This window comes from Lottia gigantea, assembly GCF_000327385.1.
Source record: "Lottia gigantea unplaced genomic scaffold LOTGIsca_99, whole genome shotgun sequence".
NCBI classification, from domain to species: domain Eukaryota; kingdom Metazoa; phylum Mollusca; class Gastropoda; family Lottiidae; genus Lottia; species Lottia gigantea.
Window position 1 is genome coordinate 481,803 of NW_008711185.1, and position 13,996 is coordinate 495,798.

The 13,996-nt window shown below is 32.1% G+C and overlaps 2 protein-coding genes across 2 annotated transcripts; both read right to left on the reverse strand.

The window, feature by feature from the left end:
* Window positions 1-650: 650 nt before the first annotated feature.
* LOTGIDRAFT_170479 (hypothetical protein) lies at window positions 651-1,981 on the reverse strand (the record flags this gene model as incomplete). The annotated part of the gene is made up of 2 exons (XM_009069133.1): window positions 651-1,576; window positions 1,966-1,981. The coding sequence occupies 2 exons, from the start codon at window positions 1,979-1,981 to the stop codon at window positions 651-653; spliced, it is 942 nt and encodes a 313-aa protein (XP_009067381.1).
* A 3,829-nt stretch (window positions 1,982-5,810) lies between these two features.
* LOTGIDRAFT_170480 (hypothetical protein) lies at window positions 5,811-10,507 on the reverse strand (the record flags this gene model as incomplete). Its single annotated transcript, XM_009069134.1, has 6 exons — window positions 5,811-5,839; window positions 7,991-8,159; window positions 8,504-8,553; window positions 9,227-9,430; window positions 10,166-10,383; window positions 10,434-10,507. 6 exons carry the CDS (start codon window positions 10,505-10,507, stop codon window positions 5,811-5,813), a joined length of 744 nt encoding a protein of 247 aa, XP_009067382.1.
* Window positions 10,508-13,996: the final 3,489 nt, after the last annotated feature.

Genomic DNA, 13,996 nt, shown 5'->3' on the forward strand with positions numbered 1-13,996 from the left:
TGGTCGTTAATTCTAAAGTTTGGTCGTCAATTCAAAAGTGAAGCATTTGCCTCCATTCCGTTCCGGCTTTGAAATGAATTTAATTGATCGAGCAAAAAGGATTCATTAAAACGGCAAAATAATAAATTGATTCTGAAGAGGCGGTCAATTTTAAAAATTTTCTCCTACTCACTCCATATTTATCATAATTCATTTCTAAAATTGAAAGAAAGGTAATTATGTCTAAAAATATATATATGAATAGAAAAATATGAGAAATAAAATTCTCTTTTGTATTTCGTATTCTAAGGCATCAAGTTGTTTCATCATTTTAGGATAAATTTGTGCAAGAATCATGGACATTGTATGTCCTTTGTAGTTGGAAGTGTCATTATAATCAACATACCACTATACATTAACCGGATACCACTCTCCGGATAATAATAACAAAACCCTTGCAAGGTTAATACTGTTTAAAAAAAAAAGTCGTAGATCTATATCAGTCGCGAAACTTGAAGCTGTAAGAAATTTGGAATTCGGTCATCGTGATTTTGAGAAGCTGTGCAGAAATCAAAATACATCTGTTAGATGAGTAGGTTATATATGTCTTTTTTGCTAATATCTCAAAAATCGCTACAAATATTTAAAATTCATTTTACACATAGGTCTAACTACTTCTGTCGAGGGATCAAACCAAACCGTTGAACTCTTGCTAAAAGAGTTACCCCATCCATTGCTAATAGAAATACAAACGGTAATGAAAAAAGAATGATGCCAATGTAGCCTATTGCTGTTGAACTAGGTCTGTAATCCGGGGCACTGATCTTTTTATTAGAAACAGCAGATATATTTGATTTTTCAACAGTAAGTGCATTGACAATACTAGAAACAGCTCTTTCTGTGGCTGATTCATCTGGGGTTACCACAATCACATCATGGCAAATATTTGTCCTCAGAACTCCTTCAGGATCCAAAAATCCCAAGGCACCAAACGACGATTGCATGACGCTCGATTGTTCTACGCATATAGTAGCATCGACCGACGAGATATTTTTGATCGTACAAGGCACGCTATACGTCAGAGTTGTTGGAATCGGACACACAATTGGTGAAGGTGTCTCCGTTATGGTTACGAGAACCGTTAGAGCAGCCAATGTAACTGTAGTTGGTTGTAAAACAGTAGAAACAACTTGTGACGGTGTTATAGTTATAAATTCCACGACCTGCGTTCCTAGTAGTTCTGTAGTAGTAACAGTAATGTGGTGCGTTGATAAAATGGTAGTGGTGTCAATGTTCGTAATGGTTGATACTATTGTAGTACCATCAAGTATAACAGTGGTCGGCTGTATTACAGTCGTTACAGTGTAACTTGGCGTTATTGTTGTCGCATGTGTTGTAACCAACTGTTGTGTTGTTGTTACGGTCAATTGTTGTGTTGAAAGGAGGGTTGTAGGAACTGTATGTGACACCGTTTCGACGATAGTTGTTTCAAAAGTTTGGGTTACATAATCAGTTACCACATCAGTTTGAATGAATGTAACATTTATTGTTTCAGTTTGTTGTTCCAAAATAGTAGGACATCCTATTGTAGTGTTGCCTGCAATGAAAAAAGATTATAGTTAAAAATAATTAAGTTATAATTAGCTAATTATGAAGGAAATGAAGATGAATTTTCTGACGAATGAGCGATCAAATAGTTCTTTTTTGATTATCCAGTCTGTAGGCTACAGGCATTGACATTTATGATTGGTTAAATTTCGTAATATGCCAACAGCTACTCGAGTGTTTTGGTTTTTAATTTATTATCTACGTTTTCCTTTCAATTGCATGCTCAGCACGTGATTGTCGACAAGGTGGAAAATACCGACCATAAACAATATGGACAAAAATAAACGTAATCGATGTGCAGAACAGATATTTATTAGTTTCTATCTGAAATATAGATAGGTTATATGTATATAGTTCTCAATATAGTTGCGACTTTACCTGACTGACGAGTCATCTGTCACTTCGCAATGAAAGGAGAGAAATATTCAATTTAACGCTGCAATAGTTTTGATGAAGATTATTTTATTGATGAGAAGTTGAGCTTAGAAATATTTGATCCCAGAGAAAGAAATTGTTTTATCAGGCATTTCAAAATTTTGAGAACAAAAAATATCAATTTATCAGATTATGCGATATACTTAAATATTTATACCACAGTTGCAATCAAATTGATTTGAACTATATTTAAAGGGATTTTAAAGAGGTTTTCTAAATATTGTATGTGTATTTGGGGACACTGATAGCATCAATTTGCACCATCCCAATTTTCGTCTTTGACTCCTGCAATTCCAGTAAAACTAATTGTTTGATGACGTTACTAATCGCGAAGATAAAGCATATAATTTTGCGGTTAGTAACGCCGATACTCATAAACAATTTAGAAAATCTCTTTACAATCCCTTTAAATGAATTTCACAATTTAAAAGTTCCTTTATTATAATGAGTTGATATTGACTTATTATGTGATTATGTAATATCTAGGATTTGGTCACCATTCCCGTTTAATGACTTGACTTGCCCTGTCTCCGCTCAAAAAAAGCACAATTACAAAATATAGCAATCATTGATAATACTTGATTCATTACGTCACAAACAATGCAAAGTTACCTCAGGGTAAACGTGAATTAACAATGTTTCTATTATTCAGATCAATCATTACAATTCAGACAATTCAAACTGTTGTTCCACTGCCTACAACCTGTTTACTTAGTGTAGACAAATCATCTGACAGATTCAAACTTAAAGGGGTACGTTAGTGTAATATTTGACAAAACTTACAAAGTTCTTGTATAGCTGATCACCTAACATACACAAAGGAATAATATTTTCAGAATGAAATTCGATGGTGTGTGTGTGTAATGGAACTTAAACAGGATCTAGATACTGTCGAAAGCAGATTTCAATAAAGTCTTAATAATTTTTTTTCTTTTGGAATAGAAACATTAACTTTGTCAAATTTTATCATCCGTATCAAATTGCAGCTTGGTCGACTGGAATAATGATAAATAAAAGATAACTTTTTCAAGGTCACAAGTCTTACACACGATAAGGACCCACGTTCATCTTTTCTCGACCAGTGGAGCCTTGTTCAGCCGGTTACCAATAATGTTGATATCCAACTGCTTTCTAATTGGAATGTCCCTTTAAATAAGTTTTTTTGCACGGATTGATCGAAAAAGCAAGTGCTTTTTAACCCGTATTCACTGAACAACTATTTAGATTAGAATAGATCCTGCTTCCAGCGTCTTATTTTGTTTTACAAAAATAACTTACATTTATAACAATATTTTGATTATTGTCTAAAGCTATATTCCAATATTGTTAATTTTAAAAAGAACCGGTAAAGAAACAAAAACAAGCACTGTTGTAACTTCAACGTGTATCGGTATAATTATATTTGGATTATACAATTATACATTTGCATTAAAATCGATCGAAAATTAGATAATTACAGCAAGTGCAAATTAATTCCTGTTTTATTCATTAATCATGTTTTAAATGGACAGATGCGCCATTTTGGGGGGTTCATTTGGTTCTTGAATATGTAAATAGGATTCAGAAGTAATATATAGAAGTGTACAAAGATCGCATAATTACTTCAAAAATATCTCGAACTCGTAATTTCTTTTCTATTTCTAAAGATAGCAATGTCTCAAGAAAAGACGACTCATCTTTTTATCTTTGAACCAAAGATAATTCTAGACACACATGGATTTGAAGGCTCGAATTTCAACTATGAGCTGTAACCCAGAAACCTATCGATATTATAGCAATTGTTTGTTTTTTTAAAATGGGCTTTGGGGATACTAATAACGTTCATCGATTTGCATCATTCCAATTTTCAATCAGACGTCTATGGTCCTTGCAATTCCACATGCGTTTTTGGCGCCTCAATCCCTTATACATGTATATCAATAACAGCTTTTGCGGTTGCAAGAACCACAGGTGTCCGACTGAAATTGGAATGGTGCAAACTTCAGTTTCCCCAATACGCATAAAAAGCTTATAAAACCTCTTTGACATCCCTTTAATTTGGGATTTCAATGATTTGCCGTTTTCGTTTCAGTAAAATGGAATAAAAGCTAATTTAATTACGCTGCGTTTTTATCAAATGAACGACAATAACTCAGATTCAGTTCAACAAAATAGCGTAAATTTTGAAGTTTTTATTCGGCTTGCCACGTTTCCCCACAAAACTATTGTACTGTATCCTTCTTGAGTCTAATGAAAACATATAGATTTGAGAGGCCTACGTGATCCAAAGCACAAACTTTTTTATATATTAGAATTAATGAATGATGTATTGTTGTAATTTAACGATTTTATTGTGTATCGCATTGATTGTCTTTTATATTAAACATACAACGATACAAAATTTAGAACAGGCTTAGTTTTCGTTTAAGGTGGAGGGTAAGCCGTTTCCCTTTTCATCGGCTGTACCAATGCAATACAATGGGATTATTGCAATTGCAGTATAAAATACGACCAAATATTAGTTATCTATTCGTGAATAGGTAACTTATATCAACAATACTGACAAATTCAAAAATCCTGTTAAAACGTGTTGGTTTTAAAATATCTTGAATCAGAAAGAATAAATGTGTGCTTTTCTATGAAAAACATCAAAGTGCCAAATTTTCACCTTTCATTTTTTTTTCTTGACTAATGATTACTGTTATGAAAACAATGTGTACAAAAAGCATTATTGAAATAAAGATTATTAAATATAATATTATATATAATTTTGAAATTGTTGGACTATCATCCTTTATTGTTTTTATGGAAAGCAATGTGCACAAAAAGCGTTATTGAAATAAAGATTATTAAATATAATATTATATATAATTTTGAAATTGTTGGAATATCACCCTTTACTGTTTTTATGGAAAACAATGTGTACAAAAAGCGTTATTGAAATTATATAATATTATAAATTATATTGAAATTTTAGGATTATCATCCTTTAAGATTTTTTTTTATCAGACGGCTTTTTCATACTTAACATATAATAAATGGGAAAAGAAATTATTCCTATACAATCAAGTACTAGAGATGTTTTTAATGAACTGAATTATACAGGCCAATTGATTAATTCCAACTGCTTCCTCCTTAAGTACGTGTACTCAGGAACCGGTCCATACAAATACATAGTCTGATAACTCTGACCTTACTCAGTTGAGATATGATATATGGATATGATTTCGTCAAGGGTAGAATAAGACAACTTTATGAGAGTTGAATCCAAAATATCTTTGATTTGTTAAGTTATAGACGAAATCTAACCCATATATCAAGTGTAAGGAAATGAGTTGGGTCAGATATTTCGGGCTAACAAATGCATACCTTTCCAATGTAGCAATACAGGTTACCTACAACTGTTCAATAAGAGAAAAATATAAAGCAGAGAGTCAGAACGTCCATATACAGCGTGTTCTTAGATTACTCATTTTGGATTTCAACATCAGCACGAAACTATAGATGACCAGACACGGTAACATAATGTGACTATAGAAAGTTTTGTAATAAATTAGAAATCATACATTTCTTCTAAATTATGTTACAGTCAAAATAATTTGGAAGCATTTTGAAAGTACAAAAACATTTATTTATAAGTCGCTTTCATTAAAGGGACAATCAAGGATTTTTTTTACAGGTCGAAATTTTTTTATTCTAAATTTGTGAAAACACCAAAATCTAACAAAATGTGTCTCTTAACGAATCTGAAAGTTTTAATTTAAAAAAACCTGCCGTTAATATAAGTTTACATAAACCTCTTAAGTTCGTTATGATTTTTGGAAGCTGTAAGAAAACCCTAAAAAATATATTTAGTTAAATATATATACAATATACAAAATTTTACCGAACCCAGCTACACATTATTGTCTTAATTTTGAAGAATGTCAAAATTACTATTTTGTGGGAAAAATAGTTTTAGTACCCTTTATTTACCTTTTATTTGGATACTGAATAATATTGAGTATGAGTTATTGCCCTTGTTCTTCAAAACGTGTTCAATTTTTAGCTCGTGAAAACTCTTGAAGGCAAATATTCAATCTTCAGCGCGGGAATGAATAATAAAACCAAGTTTTGTCAAAATTCGACAAGAACCATGCCTTTTAGTCTTTAAGAGCTAAAATTTGAAAGCGTTTTCAAGAACAAGGTCAATAACTCCTATGAAACATTTTTCGATTTTTCTGATTTTCAATAGGGTTCATCCTTGGGTGATAGCAAACACTCATGCCAAGTTTCGTCAAAATCCGTCAAGAATTGTGCGTCCTGGAGTGTTTACGAACTAAAAATTGAACGAGTTTTCAAGAACAAGGGCAATAACTTATACTATAAATTTTTCGATTCTTTTTATGTTCAATGGGGTTCATCCTTGGATGATTACGAAGACTCACAACAAGTTTTGTCAAAATCCGTCAAGAATTGTGTCTTGTAGAGTATTTACGAGCAATTGTGGACGGACGGACATGCGTGACGACAACATACGCCCCCCATTTCATGTGGGCGGATAAAAATGGTACACAATTTTATGGTATACTACTCCTTAGTTATATAGCACACAACGTTTCAATAATCTACACTGTCATCATCATTTCTAAATTGTAATATTTGCTAAGTCTATCAAGTACATGAGCCAATTCTTTGGAATAAAAAAAACCGCTGTATTTGAACAACGCCTCGGAGTTAATAGACCTACAAATCCCATTCAATTAATCAATAGACCATCATTTCAATGTTTCGAGGTTTGTTCAGGATATAATTTAGAGCTTTTAAAAGGAATAGACGTCTTAAAGAAACATTCTGCTTTTCTGTAAAAAGTTTTCATTATCAAAATCTTCGTAAATTATACCTAAAATATTTCTAAAATATGCTACAGGTATTTATTTCTATGTATCTTCTTGATCAAACTGAATTTGTTTTAAAAGGGTTAATTAAAAACGGAGAGTACTATTTGTTAATTAAGCAGTTTGACTTAGTTTTTGGTGTTTGCTTTATAATGGCTCGGTATTATTAGTTGAAACCCTTAGAATACGTAAGAGACATAATTTCTCTACAATTAGGTTTTTACTTTACTAAAATCCATACAGTAGTTATCTAACAGCTTCCAAAAACTACTTTACGTAATGTTTTTAAATAGTTTTGGTGTTTACAAATTAACGGATAGATTTTTTGTCGTTAAAACTTCTCAGATACGTTCAAGGGCACAATTCGCTAGATTATTTTGGATATATAGTTTCCAGAAATTTGAGAAAAAAAATTTCGACCTACGAAAAAGCGGAAAGTCACTTTAACAATGAGTTTTGAATTGTTGTATTCATCGTGCACTTATTAGTGATTAGTTATTAGTAATTCAAAAACCAGAAAGGATCGAAATTATCATGACGGATATTAGCCCGAAGCTTTTAGAAATCTTAATAGACATGTGGCTTCAATTCCAGGATCTAGAAATGTAGAAACATTCACAGAAACGTTGACATATTGTTATCATTGCATTAAAATCAAAGGGACAGGTTGATACCGATGGTATCTGTTTTATTCTTGTTTAGAATGTATATCTAAGTTTTATGGCTTAGATTTATTGAATTATAACTAGCATGGATTAGATATTTTTATTAACTTCAGATCGAGGTTAAAGGATGTTGATCAGAACATAGGCATTCGTAATGGTCGGACACACTTAACCAAAGGGAGCCCCCATGGGTCTATATTTTGCCATTAGACTATCATTACAGTACCATTGTCTTAGAAACGGGATTCAGTAAAATTGTTCACAGCTCACCGTCGAAATTTGAGTTATTTTTTTTTTGACGGAAATTTTGCGACTATTTATATATATAAGACCCAAATCAATCCCCAAAAACCTGTCCCTTAAAAAGAATTTCCAGTGTATTGGATTCACAACTTATCAACATAAAATGTTTCCTCGAGTGAAATTTAACAAAAAGATATTACTTACTTTGATTGTCTTGGACAGCTGTGCAGTCGGTTGGGTCGCCACGGTCCACTTCAAAAGAGGATTTCGTTTCATTAATTTTAATATCTAGGAAAAAAATACACAGAGTAGCCAAGGTTATAGGTAAGGTTATAGTTTCAAAATGTGTTTTACCAACTGATAGAGCTATTTCCTGAGAAAAGCAAAAACAAATTTGATTATATTTTTTTACTAGAATTGAAATACCAACCTAAATAAAAAAAAGTATTGTTCTTGAAAACGCGTTCAATTTTAATTGAAAATGTGTTGTAGTCACAACAGAGAGCTGGTTTCTTGAAGGATTGTGATAAAATTTGGTGCCAGTGTTAGTTATCCACTACGCGGTTTTATACAGTGTAAATAGTTTTTTTCTGTTTATACATCGAAAAAATATTCAGATCATTCCTTTAAATATTTCAAATCCAATACGATAAAAAAAAACGCATCGGGTCACTAGCCACCAACCCTTAATTTCAATCGATAAGCTTTTCAACTGACACGTGTTTTGTCGGGAATAATATTATGATCAAATTTAAATTCAATAAAAACTATAAATAATGAATGAAACAACACGCATGACTTGAATGACATACAAATGATTTTAATTCTGCTACAAGGAAGTTTTTTGGTTCTGTTTTCATTTATTGCTTATCGATGGACAAAAACAAGAAAGATGAAAACAAATCAACAACTATAATGCAAATTCTTTTTAACATTAAGTGTGAAGACAAAATGAGCAAAATTAAGCGTTTGATATTGCAAGATCTGCCTCTCTTCTTAGTGGTACTAACGGTAGCCTAATGAAACAAGCAATACATTCCATACATTTTCTTTAAGGAACTAAAATTTTGCTTTCACATCTAAAAGTGGCCATCCTTAATGCATCTGATATCGGTATAGTTCAAATTTACGTTAAGTAAAGGTCGCTAATGTTCTAAATTATTCATAAATAATTAATAATATATCAAATTATTCAATTGCAACTGCAAGAAAGATAAACCTGTGCAAATCTGGAAAATGAAATCTTTTTAGCACACCACTTTTACTACGAACAACCCTATATATAACCCTTGAGAAATTTAACATTATTCTCTTTCAACTTTCACGTACACTTTGAATTTGTTTACTTTGCTCGTATGTTAATGTCCAATTATTGCAAAAACAACCGCCTATTCCAAACCATGTATCCTTTTGATTGTTTTATAACTGAAACCTACTTACCATATGAGCAAGTTTTAACGGCCACGGAAACATTAGCAACATCTGGTGTAAGCAGCATTCCACAGGAAGTTGAATCCATGGCCCCAGTTAAGAAACAGCCGTCTGTGTCGTTACACAAAGTAGCACAATTAGTTACGGTTGGCTGGTTAAGTGTTTTAAAATCGAATACGGTTATATTTGAGATACTCATCTGACAACCATTTTCTGAAATATACAGAGGAAGGATAAAGAGAAAAGAATTGAAAATAAATCTTAATAAATAGATTATTAGTGGTGCCGCGAATAGACGAGGTCGGTGCAATGTACGTTGCGGAATCGATACAAACGAAAATAGAAGTGAACACACGAGTTACGGGTCCGGACACGGCGCGTTTCTTGGAATTTTTACTGTATCGACAACCCCGTACCGTACACCACACCGAAAACTGTAACACGTCTATTCGTACCTTAAGGGAGGCCAACTACTGGTGAACGTCAGTTTACGAGGTGACGCGCTCGAAATATGGCATGTTCGAAAAACGTTGAACAATTAAAATATTTCTATATTGTATCCTGATAATAATAAATTGTCCCAAAGTGCAACGTTAACTCAAGTTAAAGGTATACTACTTTTTAAATTTGGCTAAAATGAGTATTTGTTAATCCACCTATAATCCAATAAATCCAGTAGTAGTTTAAAAACACGCTTATAAGCGTTTTTTCCCCAATAATTACTTAGTTTAATGGATACAATAATAAAATATTTTCACTGTTAAAATAGTACTCAATACAACAATTGTAAGAGCGATGTAGAAATGGATAGTTGTCTTGATAGAAATTCTAAGATGACGTGGTACGTCCAACTGATAAATATATACACTTGTTGACCAAGTTTGAGATTGAAATTTTATGTCCATTCCTTTAAGCTCACAAGAGCACAAATCAAAATACATCCCATACCTTTATACGTTTCACAAATGAATGGTTTTTCATCTTTACACGGTTTATTTTCTAACCCACTGTTTTCTCTGTAACACATTTCATCCGATTTATAGTTTCCTTCGTCCGCTGATTTCCAATGATAACTAGCACTCAATACAACTTTTGGACATCCTTTACCATCATTAACCATATCCACATTTGACGACCAATACAGACCAATCCATGGTGTATTGAAACTGAAAATGATATCATACTACGTATCGATTACCATTTTATGTACACATACCCACTAATACCAGACAGAACAACTATCAGCACCTCTATCTGAACTGTACATATTGATAACATTCTCGGTGTCATGTTATTGATAGTGCGTACTTTTCGGAAACATGTTGTCAAAACGTTGCCCAAAAGATTTGGATAAAAAATTGGAAAAATCAATTTGGAAACCGAGATGTAAATAATATGCACCATTTAACCAATCAGCAATGGGCTACGTATAAATCCCATTATCTTTCTGAAGTCATGTGTGGCAACCACCATCAAAGAATGGTTGCCTGTGTATACAGGACCAAATTATTGTAGTCCATCTGTATTGACGAGATGATGCTTACAGAAATTGTTCAAGTGTTGTGAGTGTGTATTTTAAACAAAGTCTACATTTAAACGAACGTTTTCTCTAAAAACCCGTCTTACAACAGACGCAAACAACTCGGACTTCCAAAGATTTAAAGATTTAATAATTGTTTTTGCTAAAACAGAATATTTTCTCTTATAATACCTACTCAGAAGCAAGGGTGGATTTTATTTCCTGTAAAATATTGTATTTCTCATCCGTATCAACATTCATCAAATATCCACCAATTATTCTGCACATTTCCCTGGCATTCTTCCATGGTCTGTGTTGAGTGAATAAAGTATAAACAGTTTGTCCTCTTGTCATTCGTGCTGTAACGAACAATATCAGTAAGACATATTAACTTAAAGGGGCAGTCTTATTTTTATTTATTTTATTTATTTTTTTTGGCTCAAATTGATGAAATATATTATGTGTTTAAAAGTGTCCCATAACTTATTTCAAAGTTTTGAGTGAAGTCGTCACAAGAAAATTAAAAGAAGAAGAAGAATTTGTCACAAAAAAAAACAAGAGAATAATTGAAGTTGTCGCGAGAAAAACAGGAGAAGAAGAAGAAGTTGTTGCACGAAAAACAAAAGAAGAAGAAATTTTTGTCACACGAAATACAAAAGGAAGAATTGAAGTATTAGCGAGAAAACAGAAAAAGAAGAAGAAGTTGTCACAAGAAAAAAGAAGAAGAAGTTGTCACAAGAACAACAAAAAAAGAAGAAGTGGGGTTGTTGCAATGAAAAGAAAAGAAGAAAAGAATTCTAAAAGAAGAAGAAGTTGCCACAATAAAAACAAAACAAGAAGAAGTTGTCACAAAAAAGAAAAACAAGAGAAGAAGTTGTCACAAGCAAAACAGGAGAAGAAGAAGACGTTGTTGCATGAAAAACAAAAGAAGAAGAATTTGTCACAAGTAAAACGAAAGAAGAAGAATTTGTCATAAGAAAAGTGGAGTTGTTGCAAGAAAAACAGGAGAACAAGGAGTGGAGTTTCTGCAAGAAAAACAAAGAAGAAGAGTTGTTGCTAGAAAAGCAAAAGAAGAAGAAGGGTTGTTGCAAGAAAAGCAAAATTGAAAAAAAACAGTACAATAACATAACTGACCTTCCTGTGGAATATCAAGACTAATCGCTTGAACACCACGAATTATGAAATAGAGCAGTAGTAAAAATTCCATTATCTTAGTTCTGGTTAGAATCTATCAATGTTGGTGCATTTCAAAACATTTCTACACGGTTTCAACATCGTCAATTATTTTCTAGGGAAAGGAAATTGAAAAAAAAAACATTGATTTTATTTAATCAATTCTTGAAGGGACATATATTAGCTTTATCACTCTACGTTTTAGTGTACAGTCAGGTAAAACATACCAGTAGAAATTACCTCAAATAGATAACGATCTGATCACTGTTCTGACCACAGTAGTATATCATTATGCCGAGCATAGTTTACAGTGCATGTGATTTGTCCTTGCATCCAAAGCAGATTACTTCAGATTTACGTAACATCCTAAAGCAGTTCTATCCAAATAGAAAATCGGGAAGTATAACTAACTAGAACCGGGAATAAGTCCCTTGTTTTGGCCCTAGACTGCCAAACAGCTGCGTCACAGTATTCGTACATTTATGCATTTAATCGGCATGCAGCTACTTGAATACATAAAACTGACAAAAAATGTAGGGTATAATACACCTTAAACAATTTTCAACTTTCTACAGCAAGAAAATATTGCCCTAATGCAATTTCTTTAGTAATTAAGTAATTTCAGCATTTAAAGGAATTTCTTAACAGAGTTCTGTCCGAGTTCTGGAAAAGTACTATTTCTGTAGTACAGTAATTCAAAAGTTATATATCAATCTGAAGTTGAGTTATAACTCAAAAACATCCGTCGTAGAGTAATTTGAGAGTAATAAATCAAGTAATATCTGTAGTATACTCAGTTATAAAATCAAGAAATATCTGTATAGTATATTCAGAGTTATAAGTCAAGTAATATCTGAAGTATGTTATAAATCAAGTAATATCTGTAGTATATTCAGAGTAATCAAATCAAGTAATATCTGTAGTGTATTCAGAGTTATAAATCAAGTAATTTCTGTAATAGTAATTTCAAGTATTTTATTTATGTAGCAGAGATATTTAAGAATAAATAAAGTAATATCTGTAATTAAAAATCAAGTAATTTCTGTAGTAGATTAATTCCGGAGTTAAAAAGTAAAAAATTTCTGTAATTTTAATAGATAAAACATAATCCCAGTATAAATTAAGTAACTTCTGTAATAGAATAATTTCAGTGTTACCGTGTTACCAACGTAATTTGTGTAGTAAGTTGAGAAGTCAACAATTATAACAAACAAAATAATGAAGTAAATAAAGATTAAAAACTTACACGATTTGGATTATTCATCCAGATAACATAATTATAAAGTTATATCCAACACCCCATAGAACATAATCACATACTTTTTATTCGTATACTTACATTTACCACAGTGTCGCTGAAGTAACCAATTGTATGTGAAGGTAAACAGTCAATTTAAGATAACTTGATCAAGATATCGATCCAATATACATATACAATATATTTCCAAAAATCAATCAAACATCAGTCATAAAACTCGTCAATTTCTGGTACCTTAACAAAGCTCACCACTGACAGAATTATCTTGCTTGTATTTTTATCACTCACTCACTTCATATTCCTCTCTTGTGAATTTTATTTGTATTTTGTCCAATAAATTACCAATTCATAAAACGATGAAAACACACAGTGAAGGCTTATAATGTTCAGACATAATGTATTATTAGATTTTCTCTGTAATCTGTCTCATGTCAGAGAAAAAAAACTGACTGAATAGAAAACATTTTGTGATAAACTACAAAGCACCTCATTGCCTATAAACAATTAAAAATTACCACCAGGTTGAAAACCCCTGGTCTAATTAATGATGCAAAGAATAGATCTCGAAGGTTCCCCATTTTCACAATGTCAAGCTATTACGAACTGCTTCTAATACCTTCTGTGATTCAAGTTGGCTATTGCAGTCAAGGTATAAGACACAATTCGGAATGGCTAGACATTTTGAAGATTAGGGTTCACCGACTAATCTCTGTTGTATTACTATTGATTGACGTTATTATAAAACATAACAGCCAACAGCGTTATGGTGTTAATTTTTGATCAGGTAGAAAATGTCTTGGCGAGGCAAGCTGAAAATGAAGTTCATATC